The sequence below is a fragment of the Mobula birostris genome, chromosome 9, assembly GCF_030028105.1.
Source record: "Mobula birostris isolate sMobBir1 chromosome 9, sMobBir1.hap1, whole genome shotgun sequence".
Lineage (NCBI taxonomy): Eukaryota > Metazoa > Chordata > Chondrichthyes > Myliobatiformes > Myliobatidae > Mobula > Mobula birostris.
The window spans coordinates 62,386,657-62,407,441 of NC_092378.1; the positions used below are offsets into that span (position 1 = coordinate 62,386,657).

Sequence of the window (20,785 nt, forward strand, 5' to 3'; positions counted from 1 at the left end):
GGCCACTTACCTAAGAAAAGATGTCCTGGCATTGGAGAGGGTTCGAAGGAGGTTGACAAGAATTATTCCAGGACTGGAAGGGTTAATATATGAGGAGCATTTGATGGCTCTGGGCCTGTACTCATTCTAGTTTAGAAGAATGAGGGAGGACCTCTTTAAACCTATTGAATATTGAAAGGCCTAGATAGAGTGGATAGTGGGTGAGTCTTGGACCAGAGGGCACAGCCTCAGAATAGAGGGACATACAGTACTGTGCAAAGGTCTTAGGCAACCTAAATTTTATTTATATAAATTTTGTTTTACATGTTCATTTTTTGTCTTCTGCATTAGTGCATCTGTAGAAAAGGGAAAATTTTAGATTTCCAAACATTCATTTTCCAAAAAAATTAAATGTTACATAGAAATTTTTGTATTTTGTTAAATAAAGTAACGTATTAAGTAATGAACAACTTGATTACTTTGTAGGTATATAGCCCAGTGCATAATTAAACAAAGATAACAAACAGGATGCTAATAGTCTGTGACATAATGAGTTGACTGAACTAAACTGATTAACTGAAACAGAAATGAGTGTAGAAGGAATCAAACATGGCTAAGGACATCCAAACTAAAAGGCGAGGATGTGTCAGATGTGACAGTGTAACCTTCAAATCATCAATTCTTACACCATGGCAAGAGTGGGCATAGCAACAAGACACAAGATGGTCATCCTACATCAGCAAGGTCTCTCCCAACCAGAAATTTTGCAGCAGACTGGAGTTTTCAAGTTGTATTGTCCAAACTCTTCTGAAGAAGCACAAAGAAATGGGCAAGGTTGCGGACCAGAAAGCAGTGGTTTTCCATGGAAACTGATTGCAGCAGACAAGAGATATATCAAACTGATGTATCTTCTATATTGGAAGAGGTCCAGCACTGCTATCAGCTCTGAATTTACCGAAACCACTGGAACCCAAGTACACCCCTCTACAGTCCGGAGAAGTCTTGTCAGAAGCAATCTTCATGGAAAAGTTGTTGTCAAAAAGGCCTTCTCTGAAGTGGAAACAAACCCAAGCAACTCATCTACACACAAAAACACAAGGACTGGGATGCTGAACAATGGCCAAAAGTGCTTTGGACTGACAAATCAAAATTTGAAATTTTGGGGGCAAACAGGAGGCAGTTTGTCCATAGAAGATCTGGAAAGTGTAATGTGGGTGAGTGCCTACAGCCAACAGGGAAGCACCATAGAAGTTCCCCGCAGGTTCAAGGCTGCATTTAGGCAAATGGAGTTATTCAGAATTAATGGAGTCCTCAATGCTAAAAGGTACAAGCGAATTCTCACACAATGGCATCAGGGAGACGTCTGACCATTCCCAACTTCATTCTGCAGCAGGATAATGGCCCCAAACACACAGTCATAAAGAACTATCTTCAGCAAAAAAAAAGGATAAAGGAGTCCTGCAACAGATGGTATGGCTTTCACAGAGCCCTGTTTTCAACATCATTGAGGCTGGTTGGGATTACCTGGAGAGACAGAAGCAAGTGAGGCAGCCAAAGTGCGCAGAAGAACTGTGGCAAGTTCTGCAAGATGTTTGGAGCATCTACCAGAATCAGAATCAGGTTTATTATCACCAGCGTGTGATGTGAAATTTGTTAACTTAGCAGTAGTAGAAAAAAATAAATAAAATAAAACATCTTAATAATAAATAAATCAATTACATATATTGAATAGATTTTAAAAAGCGTGCAAAATCACAAATACTGTATTTTTTTTAAATGTGGGGTGGTGCCCAAGCTTCAATGTCCATTAGGAATCGGATGGCAGATGGGAAGAAGCTGTTTCTGAATCGCTGAGTGTGTGCCTTCAGGCTTCTTCTTAATAAACTGCATGGCAGTGTACCTTAGAGAATTGATGTTGTTTTAAAAATGGAGGGTGGTTACCACAAATATTGATTTGATTTCATTTTTACTGTTTACTGCTCTTTCAAGTAAATTTTAAAATATATTTAGAAGTTTCTCATTATTTTTGAAAGCGTCTTCACTTTACAGAATTGTTTTGCATGTGCTTGAGACTTTTATACAGTACTCTACATTTAGAACAGAAATGGGGAGGAATTTCTTCAGCCAGAAGGTAGTGATTCTGTGGAACTCATTGTCACAGATGTCTGTGGAGGCCAAGTCAATGGGTATATGTAAACTGGAAGTTGAAAGTTTCTTGATTATTCAGGGTGTCAAAGATTACAGGGAGGAGAGGTGAATAGGGTTGAGATGGATAATAAATCAACCATGATAGAATGCAGAACAGGCTTGATGGGCCAAATGGCCTAATTCTGCCCCTATGTTTTATGGCTTATGTATCTTCTACCCATTGGAAGAGAAGAGAAGAAAGCATGTCTAAAGTGGGTGGGGTATTTGACTTTTACTGGCTGGTTTACTCATGCAGCAGAAAGTACAGACAGGGTTCACAATGAAAAGTTTTTACGTACGTGCCAACATGTTGTACACAAGTAGTATTACTAAAAAGAAAAACAGAATGTAGAATAAGCGTTATAAATAGAAGGCAAATGCATTGTTACCATTATTTGAGAGAACTCAAATATAAAAGCAAGGATGTATGCAGAGGCTTTATAAAGCATTGGTCAGACCACACTTGGAGTATTGTGAGCCTCTTATCTAAGAAAAGATATGCTGGCATTGGAGAGTGTTCAGAGGATGTTGATGAGAATTATTCCAGGACTGAAAGGGTTAATGTATGAGGAGCATTTGGTGGCTCTGGACCTGTACTTACTGGAGCTTAGAAGAAGGAGGTGGGATCTCACTGAAACCTTTTTAATGTTAAAAGGCCTAGACAGAGCAGATGTGGAGAGGATGTTTTCTATCGTGGGGAATCTAGGACCAGAGGGCATAGCCTCAGAATAGAGGAGGAATTTCTTTAGCCAGAGGGATGTGAATCTGTGGAATTCATTGCCACAGGCAGTCATGGAGCCAAATCATTTGGTATATTTAAAGCTGAGGTTGACAGTCAAGGCATCAAAGGTTACAGGGAGAAGGCAAGCAAATGAGGTTTAGAGGGATAATAAATCATTGGGCTCAATGGCCTAATTCTGCTCCTATGTCTTACATTGATGTCAGAAGTATGGCGACATTTGCAGGCTGCCCACAGCACGATCCTCACTAATTTCATTTGACACAAGCGACACATTTCATTGTATATTTCAATGTACATGTAACAAATAAAGCAAATCTTTAATCTTTCTCTATTCTGGAGCTTTATGATCTAAAGCTTTTATAGGCACTGACTGATAGCTGGCCTGCTTATGTTGTATTGTGTGGCATCAGGGAAGTGTGAAATACAGATTGATCAATTGCTCTTTCTTACAGTGTACTAAGGAGAGGAGGGAATGAGAACATGCAGTGTTGTTATGGGATTGTTTGTTCTTCTCGTAAATATGAACAACTCTTTCTGTCAAGATCTGTGCACTGTACAAAGCATTCAATTTTTATATGATATAAATTAGTATCTCTCTTATAATTCACAAATGATCGACAAGTCGAAGGCTTTATTTTGTTGGCCGTGGCCATTGTTAAAAGTTCTTACTATGAGGAAAGGATTCTATTCTTGGCACATTATTAAGCACTCAAATATAATAAAAATAAAGGCAGATCATAAATGGATGATTCAGTAATTCTTTCCCCAGATTGCCTCATTGCCTCATCCCCAAAACTGGCCCCGACAACTTGGCTTCCATAAGCACAAAGAAACCTTGTACACCAGATAGTTATTTTATGTAATAAACAGATTTCTTTTTGAACCTATCTAGTGAATGAGATACAGATGTGTTGCAAATGTAAATAGAATTTTTCAAGAGTTGCTAAGTTTTCCATGAACACTGTAAGCTTTGTTGCTTAGTTTCCTCTTTTGCCAGATTTCACCGAGTTGTGAAAATTGTTTGATCTGGCTTGGTTTGGACTTCATAAAAGAAGACAAGTGGACTGATGCCTTTGTGCACGTCATATTGCAACATAGGAATGACAATTTCCATGTTCTGTCTTCTCTGTAATTGCAGTCAAGACCGGTGGAAACAAACTGGGGCTCACTTTTAACCAACCAGAACAGATCCATTGATCCCTCTTTGCCAGCCAACTCCTACCGACTGGACTCAGTTAACAATGAACCCACAGCCTGCTCTCAAAGAGACCACACGGGAATCCCGTCAGAACTTACCGAAACATTGGGGCGCATTGTGGAGCAACTGGATGTTTTAACCCAGGTGAGAGGATGTATGTTGAGAAATTCAACTTCAGATTTGTTGGAAATTTTTTAGTTTTTAACTTTTTTAATTTTGGGAGACTTTTGATGCTTGTTCAAATTGCTCTTTTGTACTGGATGTATAATGGATAGTCACAAGCAATGATTTGCGATTCAGTAGTAGAGATATTGGTGTTCTATGAGGCACCTGAAGGTCAAGCCGAACCTGAAGGTTATTGAGCTGAGGACGAAAGTAGGTGAAGAGAAGGTCACATTTTCATTCTCAACAGTAGAGATGGGAAGGAGAGATGAGTCTGAGGAAAAGTGAAGGGGAACCAACATCTGGAGGCCTGCTTCTTTCTAAGGGGTTATAAAGATGTAATCCTTTGGCACATAGAAGAAAGGAAAAATATTTAGATGCAGCAGCACAAGTAGCGTAGTGTTTAGCATAATGCTATTACAGCACCAGTGACCTAGGTTCAAATCAACCGCAGTCTGTAAGAAGTTTGTACATTTTCCCTGTGAGTCTGTGAGTTTCCTCTGGGTGCTCCAGTTTCCTGCCACATTCCAAAGACGTACAAGTTATTAGGTTAATTGATCACAGGCAATTGGGCAGCAAAGGCTCATTTGGCCAACAGGACCTGTTACTGTGCTGTATCTCTAAATTTTTTTAAAATTATTACAAAATAATGAAACCACCCAACCTAAGAGCTTAAGTAAGTCAAACATAGCAAAAGGGAAGGTCATGAGCGACTGCAGCAGCTGGCACTGAGTTTATAACTCAAGAGTGCAGCAAAAGCATAAGATCTTTAAATCAGAGTCAGGTTTATTATCACTCTCATATATAATTTGATTTGGTGTTTTGTGGCAGCATTATAGTGGATACATGAAGTATACTGTAAGTTACAATAAGAAATGTACAATGATTTCCAGTTAATTAGGACACATTGGAACATATGCATTTGGCCCCAGTTAACGGCTGCCCCAATTAGCCGAAGTTTCATCAAAATAGTAAAAAGGTATTAAAAAAAAGGCAAACTTCCACTTAATTGAGGAACGAATTATGTATTTAACAGAAATACAGAACAAATTAGAACACTATCAATACTACTATAAAACTGTGTATTAATTCTTAGTTGTATCGAAGAAATTCATCCAGTATATGCTGCCACTTTCTTGTGATAGACTGTAAATGAACAAATTTGACATGGACTGCCTTCATACAATGTTATCAACGATTACATCCTCCAAATCTTCATTTTCATTGTAACGTTCAAGTTGATTATTGATACCTTCAAATTCTTAAGTTGTTAAAGTAGTGAAATTGTTTCATTTTCAGTCCCAGCCGTTTCTGGCATCTGCAAGCCTGAATACTAGGAACCACAGTGAGCAAGACGTTTCTGAATTGTCTTGCTGCTTATTTCTCACCAAAGATCAGTGACAAAAATCACTGCTTTTTGAATACAAGCACATGCAGCTGGCCCTATTTTATAAACTATTCACTCTAAGCACGGTGCAAGGTTTAATGGCTGGACGAGTACACACCTCTAATGTTAGTTAGAAAGACTCCTGCCCCAATTAAGTAGCATAGTGTCCCAAATTAGTGGCTGCCCTGATTAACCAGAATTCCAGAATTCACTGTGTGTGTATGTGTGTGTGTGTGTGTGTGTGTGTGTGTGTGTGTGTCGTAATGCTGTTGTACCTACTCCCTAATGGTATCAATGAGAACAGGGCACGTCCTGAATGGTGAGGGTTCTCAGTGATGGATGCTGCCTTCTTGAGGCATTGCCTTTTGAAGATTTCTCAGTGCGTGAAGGCTAGTGCTCACAATGGAGCTGACTGAGTCTTCAACCCTCTGCAGCGTTTTCCAATCCTGCTCATCGGTCCCTTCATAGCAGGCAGTGATGCAACCAGTTAGAATGTTCTCCACGGTACTTTCGTAGAAATTTAGCGGAATCTATAGTGACTCTATCCATCAGAATTATCTGTAATCAAAGTAATGGGGGAAATTTCACCTGGAAACTTTACAGTTGGGACACAGCTAGGGGAGGCAGTGTGCCTGTTAAACACAGTTTTTGATAGCTGCCAGACCAAGATGTGAAAAGTAGCTCAACGTAAAGGTGAGCAAGCCAGAAGAAATAATCAGAAGCTTCGTAAACACAAAACATTCTGCAGATGCTGGAAATCAGAGTCACACACAAAATGCTGGAAGAACTCAGCAGGTCAGGTAGCATCGATGGAAAGGAATAAAGAGTCGATGCTTCAGCCTGAGACCCTTCATCAAAATCCTCATCAGTATAGAGCTGAATTTCTTGGTTAACATTCATGAAAGCTACAGCATCTTATTCAGTGTAGACAATAAAATTAAACCGTTGCCTGCAGCCCCTGTCCACCTCCACAAAAATGTCTAGCCCTACAACATAACACAGTGTAGTCAAAACAGGCAAAATCTAAAGAAAATTTACACGTATGTCTTTCCTCTTCAAGCTGTAACCTTCCAGACTTTTGCTGACAAACTGAATCAATCTCCAGCTAAAGATAAGTAACTGCAGTTTAAAATGTCAGGGTAAAGCTTAGTGAGGTTTCACTTTGACCACCTACATATTATGGTATCAACTACCTCATGGAGCTTCTGAAGAAGCTAGTTCCAAGTTGAGAGGCAGTCACATGAAAAATCTTATGTTTTTGAAGTATTATACATGTCCAGGGCAATCTAAAGAAACTTACTTAAAAGTGCAGTAATATGTAATAATGGCAATTAATCTCTGCATAGCGAAGTCACATAAACAGCACTGAAATTACTGAGTGCATAACCTGCTTTATTGGTGTTGACTAATCCTTTGGTCAGGATTCCTGAAGAATCCTTTCAACCTCTGTATCGGTCTGTGGGAATTTTTGTGTGTAATGCCTGCAGACCCCACTGCTCTAAACAGTGAGTCTGAGTAATAGAACATAGAACAGCATAGCGCTGTGCAGCCCCTTCAGCTCGCTATGTTGTGCTGACTGTTTAGACTACTCTAAAATCACTCTAACCCTTCCCTCCTACATAGTCCTACATTTTTCTTTCATCTATGTGCCCCTCTTAAATACAAGTGTCCCCCGCTTTACGAAAGTTCACTTTACGCCACTTTGCTTTTACAAAAGACCTACATTAGCACCTGTTTTCGCTAACTGAAAGAAATCCGAAGAGGATGTTCGCTTTTACGATAAAAGGCGCCTGCCTTAAACTTGTGTTTACCCCGAGAAAGACTACCATGGCTGTGAAGCCTTGCGCGGGCAGGTGTGTGCGCATGCATGTACGTGCCAATTTTTTTTTTCTACGTATCAGTTTTTGGCTAAATATTCCCAATTCTGGTAAGTGAAACTACACTGTACATACATAATTTCTACTTTGTATAGAAAAAAGGCGCCCGCTTTAAACTTGTGTTTACCCCGAGAAAGACTACCATGACCGGGAGGTATTTTTTTGGTCTGGGAACACTCAAAGATTTTTCCCATATAAATTAATGGTAATTGCTTCTTTGCTTTACGCCATTTTGGCTTACGAAAGGTTTCATAGGAACACTCTACTTTCGGATAGTGGGGGAAACCTGTATCTCTAATGATTCTGCCTCTACCGCCACCCTTAGCAGCACATTCCATGCACTCACCACTCTTGTTTTTTTTAAAAAAACTACCTCTGACTATTTCTGCCCTGGAGAAGAAAAATCTCTGGCTGTCCGCTTTATCTATGCCTCTTATTGTCTTGTATACCCCTATCAAGTCACTTCTCATCCTCCTTTGCTTCAAAGAGAATAGCTTGCTATCTCAGAATTTTCACAATCTGCAGGACTGCATATAAGTTATTGGGCCATCATGCCAATCCTGTCATTCAGTTAGATTGTGGGTGGTCTATATATCAGCTGCTGTTTTTCTGTACTCAATCCAGCAGAGCTTCGGTTGCTCTGGAATCCAGCTATGAGTGGTTTTCTGTGGTCACCCCCCATCTTCTACTCATTAGATACTGAGAAAGGCTTAGCAATGCAAAATGGTATTCTAAATGGCTCTAGAATCTGGCTCACAATGTAAGTAGTTGGTTTCCACATAACCATAAATGTTGGAAATGTTCAAGCCTTGTCATCTGAGGCCGTTTTGCAACACAGACCGATCATCTGAGATCATGTTCAATCCATTCCATTCTCATAGCCCTCATAAGCATCCAGTGCAATATGAAGTGACAAACATGAAATTAAATTTGAGCTTCCACTTTATAGCTAATAATATTAAGGTATTTGGAGGAAAGTATAGGAGGGATGTCACAGGTTGTTTTTTACACAGAGTAGTGGCTGTGTGGAAAGCACTGCCACGTGGTGGCAGAGACAGATGCATTAGGGATATTTAAAAAGCTCTTAGTTAAGCATATGTATAATAGAAAACTGGAGTTTTATGTAAGAGGGAAGATCGATTTTAGAATAGGTTAAAAGGTCAACACAACATCGTAGGCCGGAGGGCCTGTACTGTGCTGTAGGGTCCTGTGACTTTTACATCTCTCTCACATGTCATAACAGCAAAGAATGTCTGTTGCAGTTACTCAATAAAATGAAACTCTTTAAAGGGCTTTAAACAGAACATAATGTCATAGGAGGTGAAAGAAGAAACTGAAGTCAAACATACAGTTGAACAGTGGGACCTTAATCAGGATTGTGATGCTAATCTGGAAGGAAGGACGAAGGAAGGGAATTCAGAGAATGTAGACAAACAGCTGAAGCAATAATGGAACAGGGGGAATGGGAATTAATAATGTGCCAACCACCTCACCACTCTGTGGTGTAACTCCCTTTCGTGTTCTAAGAACAGGGATAGGGATGATGATGGTGGTTCTTTGAGGATATGGCTTTAGAGTTCTCTCAAAAGGCATAAATGATAAACCAGAATTTGGAAAGCCTATCACAGTTCTCTGGTACCAGTCCACAATTCAGCAATTTTCCCATTTTGCAAATTACTGTGGTGGAATTTGAACTCTGCCTTCCTATTCCAGTACCATGACCTCCAGGTTACCCTCCTGATTTGCCGTTATGTGGGAAGTCTGATTTCCAGGATGTTTGCAATTACACTGTCAGCAAGAGACATTTTTGAATGAAAAACGTTGTCAATTTGGGTCTGCTTGATTAAACCTACTGCTACAAAGGACAACTGTCTCCCTTTTGTACCAACAAATGAGTGAAAATTCCCTTAATGTTAAATGTAACCCATTTTAGCAGATTGTTATATTGCACATAATGGAATTGTAAAAGATCTGACAGATAGTTTAACCACTTTAATCCCTTTAACCTCCATTTCATATAATTCTTTATTCTTTATAATAGTCGAATATTTTTGTCTTTTGTTGTATGTTTCACCCTGACCAACACACCACAACGAATTTCGAATACATATATTGTGAATAAAGTTGATCCCTGATCCATGTATATACTTCAAGAGTAAACTCGATGGAGTTGTTGAGGAACTCGGGAGGGGACTTTGGGGAAAAAGAAGTAGGAACCCAATAATTTCAGACTTAATTTCTCCCTGGCTGCGTGGACTTGTGGAAAGGTGGGATAGAGGTCTATCCAGCACAAGATAAAAGCAGCTTTATACCTCAGGATAGATTCAGCAACAAATGGAGGATGCATGGAGGCACAAGAAACAAAAAAACAAAAACTACAAACATTGCAAACACTCAGTTAGTCAAGCCATTTCCACTGGGGCTGGGTGGCCAACCTTTCAGATCCAGGATCCTTTGTCTGTACTGGAAAAGTGAGAAAATAAATGTGTTTAAGTTGGAGAAGTAGGGAAGCTGGAGTAAACAAGGAGAATGTCAGTAAGTAGTAAATAGATCCACCTGGCCCCCATCACCATGTCTCTTACCCTTCCTTCACCTAATCTGCCCATCACCCTCTCCCCTCTCAACTACCTTCCCATTATCCCATTTTCCACCCTCTGCTCCTATCATATTACATTATCCTCAGTCCTTTGTCACATCCCTGCATCTGACGTTGCTCCCACTCTCTGCTTCTCCATCTGCCAATCCACCTATTACCTGCCAGCTTTTGTCCACCCCTTCCCATTACCTCTATACTAGATATTTTCCCTCTACCTTGCAGTCCACATGAAGGGTCTTGACCCAAAACATCCACTATCCACTTCTCTGCATTGATTTTGCTTGACCAGCGGAGTTCCTCCAATGTTTTGTGTGTTGTTTCAGAATGGCAGTACGGGCCTAAGTAATGTCACTATTACTTTAAAAAAACAGCACTTAGGGACAGTAGAGAGAAAAAAATCATTGAAATGGCAAGACAAGCACATCAATGAATAGGTGGTTAATTGAGATAGTTAAATGTACTTATTGAATTTAACAGTATGGAACAGTACAAACAGTAGGCATTTCAGTTAGTGCAATGCTTTACATTGCTATTGTTAAAGTCAATTATTTATTGAATTTAACAGTATGCTGCAGACAGAAGTTCAGAGTCATCCTTGCAGACTGAATAGAGGTGCTATTCAAAGCACTCTCCCAGTGTAGGAGAGGCCAATAATATTAAATGCAGTACGCTGGATTGGAAGAAGTGCAGGCAAATTACTGCTTCACCTGCAGGAATTGGATCTCTGGATGGTGAGGAAGGAAGAGGAAAAAGGGTAGGCATTGCATCAACTGCAGTGGTATGAGAAGGGGCGTGGTTGGTAAAAGCAGCGGATCAAAGCAGGGAGTCTGAGGCAACGGTCCCCTTGGCATTCTGAAGGAGGAGAGCTGGGGATGGTGGTTGACATTATGGAGGATGGCTCATTAAACGACGAAGTTGGTGGGCCACGTCTAACCAACAGCCATTTTATCTGTTTTGTCTTCAACTTCGCCAAAGAGCAGGAGTACTTATGAATTCGGCACTGACAACCACTGACCATGAAGTGCACCTTTTCTCATAGCACTCTCCCACTGCCTCTTGACTGATACAGCATCTGTTCTTTTACCACCTCCATGCCATCGGGAGAGGCAAATAACTGTGCCAAGTGAAGCAGCAGTCCACTGGCATTTCTTCCAATTTAGTGTACTGCTTCCATTGCTCACAATACGGTCTCCTATACATGAAATAAATCAAACACAGTTTAGTTGATCTCCATCCATTCTGAAATGGTGATCAAAGCTTCTAGTCTGTACCCTTCCCATTCTGATCTCTCTGCCTTTGGCCTCCAGGAGCAACTTATTTTCACTCTGGGCACATTGCAGTCCTGCAGTCTTGATAATTGAATTTAATAATTTCAAGTAACCACCCATTTTTAAAATCCATCTCCAAGGATGAGATGCATTTTGATTTCATTTTGGTTCTATTCTTTCTACTTCTAAGTTCCATTTTTTAAAATAATTGAGATCTTGGCTCTTTAGCTCAAGGCATATCCTCTGTTCTCTCTGCCCCAACCCATCCCTCTCTGAAGTGTCTTCTCACATTTTCCAGCTCTGGCTTTGGGTTCTTGACATTGACTCTGTTTTTCTCCCCATGGATGCTTTTTCACTTGTTTTCATTTCAGATTTCCAGCAACCGAATTTTTTTTGCTCCAAATATTAGTGCAAGATAGTTTGTTAGGTTCTTAATTAGTCATCATCATTATGTGCCGTGCCGTATGACATGGACATTCATGGTCTTCCATCTGTCTTTGCATGTGGGGAACACCCCCTTCACACTATTGTTTTATTATTTTCTCTATCTATGACCATGATTGTTGCTGGCATTCTTTTCTGCAGAAGTGGTTTGTCATTTCCTCCTGGGCAGTGCCTTTACAAGACTGGTGACTCCAGCCATTATCAGTACTCTTCAGAGACTGTATGCCTGACGTTAGGTCACATAACCAGGACATGACATATGCACCAGCTGCTCAGACGACCATTCGCCACCTGCTCCCATGGCTTCATGTGACCCTGATTTGGGGTGAGGGGGCTAATCAGGTGCTACATCTTGTCCCAAGGTGACCTGCAGGCTAGTGGAGGGAAGGAGCATCCTCCTTTGGTAGAGATGTATCTCCACCCTGCCATCCATCTTGATTGGTAAGGGTGTGAAAGGTTATGGGGAGAAAGGTTAAAGTAGGAGTGTGGGTTGAAAGGGAAAATAAATCAGCCGTGATGGACTGGCAGAGCAGAATCTATGGGCTGAATAGCCTAGTTCTGCTCCTATGTTTTATGGCCTAAGAAGATTTTCTTTTGTAAATTTTCAAAACGGGGAGGTGGGGGTCTATTAATTAATCTAGCACTGATAAATCAGGCTATGTGGAAGAGATTCCCAGAGTGTGACTAGGGAATGAAGTGGGTGATTTTTTTCATGCTTAAAGAGTTGATAATTGGTGAGGAAGTTTCCTTTAGGAATTTCTTATTGCATCTAAAAAGCTGATAATTAGCAAGGCTGTTACTTCAGTGGTAGTTACAGATCTGTAAAGCTAAATGATGTCTAGCACGTTACCATTGCTAATTAAATTTACTTCAGGATGGTAATTAAGGTAAATAGAAAGAATGTGTAACAATATAATTATCAACTGCCAGGGTTTTATTGATTTATAAAAAAAGACAATAAAAGGAGATTTACTTGCTCATTTAGTCCTTGATGTATTGCTGTATGAAGTAAAGTGCAGGAATTGTCCTAATCTTCCAGTGTATATTTATTTAACAGAAATTTAATGTTTTAGAAATCATAAATTGTTTTAATGAGACTGTGTGCATTGCATTGTTAATCTGTACAAGTGAACTGTATCATCCAAAGAAATGGGAAAGGTATGGAGAACTGAAACAGAAGGTACTGGAAATACTAAACCAACACACACAAAAAAACTGGAGGACCTCAGTAGGCCAGGCAGCATCTATGAGAAAGAATAATAGTCAACGTCTTGGCCTGAAACATAGACTGTTAACTTTTTTCCATAGATGCTGCATGGCCTGCTGAGTTCCTCCAGCATGTTGTGTGTGTTGCTTTGGATTTCCAGCATCTGCAGATTTTCTTGTGTTTGTGCTGGAAATACTCAGCATATGGGAAGCAAACCAGATGATGTTTCTGATTGGAGACCTGGTACGGTCTCCAATTTCTCTAGTACTTTTCCAAAAGAAGCTTAGGAGAAGAAATTCCATCACAAGAATTGTAAAGAAAGTTGATTTCAAAATATTTTAATTTTAAAAGCTGAAATTGAAAGTTGCTTAACTAAAAGGCAAGGAAAGAGTTTTAATCGTGGCTCTTTCATATTGGGGCAATGGACTTTGAGACTAATAAACTCTGGAGTGGGTGGGCTCTCATTGAAAATTCATTGATATTGAAAGGCCTAGATAGAGTGGTTGTGCAGAGGATGTTTCCAATTGTGGGGGATTCTAGGACTAAAGGGCACAGTCTCAGAATAGAAGGAGAACAAAGGAGAAACTTCTTTAGCTAGAGGATGGTGAATCTGGGGAATTCATTGTCACAGATGGCTGTGGACCCAAGTTTCTGGGTATATATAAAGAGGTTGATCGGTTCTTGATTAGTAAGGGAATCAAAGGTTATTGAAGAGAAGGCAGGAGAATAGCAAAGCAGACTCAATGGACTGAATGGTCTTGTATCTTACTATACAATTATGGGGATGTGAAGATATGAAGGATGTGAAGATGTGAGTCAAGGTAGCATTAGAGTAAAAATGGGTGAGCTGTTTTGGCAGTCTCTGTCTCTAACAGCACTTACAGTGAGTTATTGAAAGGAGTAATTCCAGGGCTAAAACAGATCGTTAACTTTATGCAATACAATTATTCTCCCAGCATTAGTTGCTGTGGTGTGATTTTAATTGAAAGTGTTACAGTTTTAACAAAATAGGCCAAGATCAAAAGACGATTTGGCCCACCAGTAAGTTTTCATGTAACTTTTTCAATGTGTATTACAAATTCTGAATGATAATCTGGATGGCTTGCTAGTTGGTTTCTAGATCATTGGAAAATTGGCAGCAGGTCAAATGTTCACCAAGAAATGCAACAGGAAAGGGAGATTGTATTTTGTATCTCCAAACCTCTTGGGCAGACCCTCAGGGTTGAGAATGAGTACAAATAACCACATTCTAATCTTGCGTGTGTTTGAAAATGTCATTGTGAAATTTCCAGTGTGTGGTTTCCTGCTTCTGTTGCACCATTGCGCATTAGTGATGAAAACATGAGAGATTCTGCAAATGCTGAAAATCTGGAATTATGCATACAAAGTACTGGAGGAACTCAGCTGGTCAGGCAACATCTATGGAAAGAAACACTGTAGTCAGTGTTTCAGGCCAAATCTTGATGAAGGGTCTTGGTGTGAAACGTTGACTATTTATTCCCCTCTATAAATGCTGCCTGACCTGCTGAGTTCCTCCAGCATTATGGTTATATTACATTACTGATGTATTTTCACAGTCCCACCAAAGATGTGGTTAGTAAAGCATACAAAATCCTGAGATGCAGGTTGTAATCGGGGCACAGTGCAAATCCAGGGAAATTACGTTGAATCTGTTCAGCCACAACTAGAGTATTGTGTCCATTATGATAGAAGTGTACAAGATCATGATTGGTGTTGGTATGATAAATAGAGTATAAATGTTCTCATTAGCAAGTGATTCCAGAACATATTCCAAATGATGGGCAAAAGATGCAAGGCATGTATAAGGAGAAATTATTATTACTTATTTTAGCTGTAGAAAACCAGTCACCTGGTTTACATTTAATTTCACCTGCCCTCTGTCAGTGACAGCCATCGCATCCTTCTGGTTATATGTCAGATATTAAAGGTCTTAAAGATTAGTTTTATTTATCACATGTACATCAAAACATGCAGGGAATGTGTCTGTTGCATCAGTGACCAACACAGTCCAAGGATGTGCTGGGGCCAGCCTGGAAGTGTTACCATGTTTTTGGCACCAACCTGGCATACCCACAACTTACTAACTCTAACTTGTATTACTTTGGGATGTGGGAGGAAATCAGAGCACCCGGAGGAAGCCCACGTGGTCACGGGGAGAACGTACAAACTCCTTATACACAGCAGCAGGAATTGAACCCTGGTCTCTGACTATGTAATAGGGACATGCTAACCACTGAACTACAATGTCATTTTAACTCTCCTTTCCGCTCCCACATTGACTTGTCTGTCCGCAGCCTTCTCCGTTGCTTCAGAGTGACCAAAACAAGTTGGAAAAACAATATTTCATGTCCACTTTGGTAGCTCACAATCCAACAGTATGAGCTCTGAATATTCTAATTTGAGGTAACCACATCTTTGTGCTGCCCTCCCATATGCACTCAATTATCCACCTAGTTTTTCCTCCCTTGGTTCACTATTCCCATTTCCCCCACCTTGTTACATCTCCCCATTGTTCTCTCCCCATCTGGTCCCACCTACTAGCCTCTATCCCACTTCCCTACTGCTACAAACTTGCAACTTGCCCTCTGTCCTGATGCAGGATCTCAATCTAAAATGTCAACTTGCACCTTTTCCCTCCGCAAAATGCTCACTGGGCCACTGAATTTTTCCAGAATTCTCCTTTTTGTTCCTTAAAGTATAACTTGGAGATCTGAAAGATCAAAATAGATGGGAGAAACAGCAGCAGGCATACAGGATACTACTAAGACAAAGTAGAATGTAATAGCATTATAATACAAGGCAACTAGGCAAATTAAATTTTAAGTTTGTTTATTATTGTCACATGTATCAGGGATGGCAGAGGAAAACAATACAGAATGCAGAATAATTTTTACAAAGAAAGTGCAGTACAGGTAAAGTGCAAGACCATAATGAGGTAGATTGTGAGGCCAAGAGTCTACCTTTTCATACTAGGGGACCAGTCAGTAGTTTTATAACAGTAGTATAGAAGTTATCCCTTGTCCTGGTCATACGAGTACGTTCGGACTTCTGCCCAGTGGGGGGGGGGGGGGGAAGGAGTGAATGTCCAAGGTGTGTGTAGTCTTGGATTACGTTGATTTACAAAGGCAATAAGAAGTGTAGATGGAGGCCATAGAATACTGTGGATTTTTCATTCAGATGAAATATGAATCACTAAGTTTAGCTTTCAATATTTCAGTTTGAAAAAGATGTTAAAGAGATTAATCTAAGGCAGACCAAGATTGAATGAGAACCCTGAGTCATTCTTGAACCAGAACAAGTTAAGACCAGATTTGGGTCTAAACATCATGAATGGTTCTGATGAGTAGGAAGAAAGAAGCTGTTTCACGTTCCAAGTGACAGCAAGTTTAGACATCAGCTAGGATGAATACTATTCATGAACGGTAATTCATAAACGAGCCAGAGCCAACATAAGCAAACATATCCTTTTGTACAGCAAGACGAACACACTGCCTGAAAGGGCAATGAAAGCAGTTTCAATCGTAACTTGCATTCGTGATTTACATAAGTAAGAGAGCTGCATCCCGCAGATGCTGGAAATCTTCATCACCTGCCAGCTTGTGCTCATTCCCCACCACCACCCCCACCTTATTCTCGCTTCTTCCTCCTTCCTTTCCGATCCTGATGAAGGGTCTCAGCCTGAAACATCAACTGTTTGTCCCCCTCCATAGATGCTGAGTTCCCCCAGAATTTTATGTTATAAGTTACATTCCCTCCCTCCGAATATTTATTTATGGAGCTGATGAGGAAGAAGAGAAGAGTGGGAAGAATTAACTTCATCGAAGAGCCAAGACACATGGGTGTGGTAGTTAGTCTAAGGTTCAATGACATCCTTTGTCTTCACAACAGATAAGTTTCAATCAGTAGCAAAGTAGGTGATTGTATTAGGACTGCCTTGACTTCAACATCTGTCTAGGACTATAATGTGGCAGAGTATATTTCTCCATTGCTGATGATCACAACTACCGCTGAAAGCACAATGCTGTGGCTTGCCAAATTTCCCTTCGAAGTTATTGGTTTACGCCATTAAGAAGCAGCTAAACTATGATTTCTACATTATGCAGTTCAAACAAACCAGTGGAAAAATACTGAGATGAACAACATGTCTGGCCAGTGATTGCTGTACTTTACAGCACTGCTAATTAAAACATTGCTCCAATCAAGCTGCCAATTGTGAGCAATTCTCAGATTTTTACCTTCCAACCTCAAGGTTCCTGGTTTTCAATAACCTTCTGATTCAATCACTTGGGTAAGATGGATAAACCTTTGTGACAAACCTCTATTTCCAGTTGACTATAACAAGCATTTATGGAGGAAGTATTCATGGTACTTTCACCAGGGAAAGTTTTTTTTTCAAAAAACTTATATTGAGCTTTGGGTTGGAGGACTGGATGCTGTGGTTAGAACGCTTACCAGAAACAAAGTTGGGTGATAAACTGAAACAGAAAGTAAAGTCAAAGCAACTTGTACTCAGTTGAAGAGTTAGAGGTCGGAGGTCAGAGAAAAAGATAACAGCTATTGTAAACTGGAGGACATTTTGCACAGTTCAATGGAGTCATAGAGCATTACAGCACGGAAACAGGCCACTTGGCCTGTCTAAGTATGGGTAGGGGATTGAATGGATCATAAAGAGGGATACAGCATGGAAAAAGGTCCTAGTGCCCACCAAGTCTGCACTGACATCTACTAGCCAATCAATAGAAATAGGAAAGATAAAAGTAATATCTGGCTGGTTCAGCTCGAAACAGCAGTTTCTGAGAACGCTGATAATTGGGAGATTGGTGGTAAAGCTCATAGTGAAATCAAATCTAGGTGTGCCCTGCTGCTCACTGTTGAAGTTACAATGCATGCAAGCTTTTCAAGTGCTCATTGTACTATATAATTCTTGCCCTCTCAAAACTTGTCTATATAACCCAGTAAAATTTTAAAGGCAGTAACTTGCATTTGATAAATCTGGTTTGAATTTAAATTTCCTGATCCCTGAAGACAACTTATTTCAATAATGGGACTAAAATATGAAATTTCAGTTGGGAAAGTTCCATTTGTATGCTGATGCTGCGGCATAGTAACATAATGGTTAGCATAATGCTTTACAGCACTAGTAAGGACGTAGTGGTTAGTACCTTAATTGGTCATTGTAAGTGCCCTGTGATTAAGTTAGGGTTAAATCGGGGATTGCTGGGTGACACAGCTGGAAGGACCTGCTCAGCCCTGTATTTCAATAAATTTGCTGACGATACAACCATTGTTGGTAGAATCTCAGGCAGTGACAAGAGGGCGTACAGAAGTGAGATATGCCAACTAGTGGAGTGGTGCCGCAGCAACAACCTGGCACTCAACGTCAGTAAGATGACAGAGCTGATTGTGGACTTCAGGAAGGGTAAGACAAAGGAACACATACCAATCCTGATAGAGGGATCAGAAGTGGAGAGAGTGAGCTGCTTCAAGTTCCTGGGTGTCAAGATCTGTGAGGATCTAATCTGGTCCCAACATATCGATGTAGTTATAAAGAAGGCAAGACAGCAGCTTTACTTTATTAGAAGTTTGAAGAGATTTAGCATATCAACAAATACACTCAAAAACTTTTATAATTGTATCATGGAGAGCATTCTGACAGGCTGCATCACTGTCTGGTGTCAAGTGTGGAGGGGCTACTTCACAGGTCTGAAAGAAGCTACATAAGGTTGTAAATCTAGTCAGTTCCATCTTGGGTACTAGCGTACGAAGTACTCAGTACATCTTCAGGAGGCGTTGTCTCAGAAAGGCAGCGTCCATTATAAAGGACCTCCGGCACCTGGGTCATGCCCTTTTCTCACTGTTACCATCAGGTAGGAGGTACAGAAGCCTGAAGGCACACACTCAGTGATTCAGGAACAGCTTCTTCCCCTCTGCCATCCGATTTCTAAATGGACTTTGAATCTTTGGGCACTAACTCACTTTTTTAAAATTTACAATATTTCTGTTTTTGCACTTTTTTTTAGTCTATTCAATATACGTAATTGATTTACTTATTATATTTATTTTTTCTCTCTGCTAGATTATGTATTGCATTGAGCTGCTGCTGCTAAGTTAACAAATTTCACGTCACATGCCAGTGATAATAAACTTGATTCTGATTCAATAAATAAATAATTGCGATTGGGGTTCAGTTCCTGCTGCTGTCTGTAAAGAGTTTGTAAGTGCTCCCCCATGGCCATCTGGGTTTCCTGCAGGTGCTCCAGTTTCCTCCCACATTGTGTGGGTTAGGATTCGTAAATTGCGGGCATGCTATGTCAATAGACAATAGGTGCAGGAGTAGGCCACTCAGCCCTTTGAGCCAGCACCGCCATTCACTGTGATCATGGCTGATCATCCACAATCAGTACCCCGTTCCTGCCTTATCCCCATATTCCTTGACTCCGCTATCATTAAGACACTAGAAGCATGGTGACACCTGCAGGCTGCCCCCAGCACAATTTTTGGATTGTGTTGGTAGTTGAGGCAAACAGTGCATTTCAGTGTATATCTTGATAAAGCTTATCTAATTCCAAACACTTAAGGACTTCTGAATAATTTCCTTCAAAGATGAGATAATAGAACTTCCATGCCCCTCCCAAGTAGACAATATGCTGTCATCTGTACCTATCCTGCACTGAAATGTACAAATAATTAATTATTGCTCTTTGTTTCCAGACTGTGTCGATCTTAGAGCAGCGTTTAACATTGACTGAAGATAAGTTACAGGAGTGCCTGGATAACCAAAGCACTACGCTGCAAGAAAGACCATCCTAGTTAAGTAAAAAACCTCAAGAGATTTGGACTTCGAGCCTCCTGTATTTAAATATGGCTTTCTGTTGAAAACAATGCTTCAACATTGAGCCTTTCCTTACTTACGGAGTGTGGGCTCCACTTGAATATGACTGAGTCCTTGCACTGAAACCTTAAAACAGCTTCTACCAAATCTCTGGGCTCTTTAATTATCCTCTCGTGTATAATGCTTCCAAATGTTTGATTTCCACAAAATACATGGAGAGAGTGGAACACTTGAGCGCTTCTCAATCATGGGATTTCCTTTCCAATGCAGGTCAACTCTTTATTATGGAGAATACATGGTTATACTTTGCAAGATATGGCACATACAAGACTATATATTCAGATGCATGTAATCAAGAAGAAAGTGCATCTGAAAGTGACTAATTTTCCACATGTTCCTCCAAAACTACTTGAAAAACTCACTTTAAATTTTTATAGATTCATTTGTAAGATTCAAATTAATGAAAGAATTTTTATTGTGTCATAAGCTAATAGTGTTCTGTAAAACACTTATTTTAAAACAACTTTTTAATAAAAAAAATTGTTATCATGAAATACATTGACATGGAAACAGAATTTTTAAGGAAAGTTTTCACTGATATATCAATTGATGTTAATTGGTCAAACTAATTAGCTGAATTGCACATATCATTTTGTACTTTAGAGTTTAAATGTGGTGAGTTCCTAACACCTTCTATGCATCAGAGCCAGGCCAGCATTTCAGAGCAGCATTGTAGAGTATCCTTCAGATGAGACATTAGACCAGATCCTACCTGCTGTCTCAGCTTGGAAGAAAGGACCCCACGGCATCATTCAAAGTAGACCAGGTGAAGTTATTGCCAGTGTTCTTGGCATCAGTTATCCCACAGCAAAAACAAAATGTTAT

At 40.1% G+C, this 20,785-nt stretch overlaps 1 protein-coding gene across 1 annotated transcript in view; it reads left to right on the plus strand.

Moving 5' to 3' along the window:
* The window catches only part of poc1b (POC1 centriolar protein B), a 103,135-nt gene extending 82,689 nt beyond the window's left edge, over nt 1-20,446 (plus strand). The window contains exons 11-12 of the mRNA XM_072268162.1: nt 4,047-4,250; nt 19,780-20,446. Coding sequence (XP_072124263.1) covers nt 4,047-4,250; nt 19,780-19,878 — 303 coding nt within the window. The 3' untranslated portion in view covers nt 19,879-20,446. The remainder of the gene's footprint in view (nt 1-4,046; nt 4,251-19,779) is intronic.
* Nucleotides 20,447-20,785: the final 339 nt, after the last annotated feature.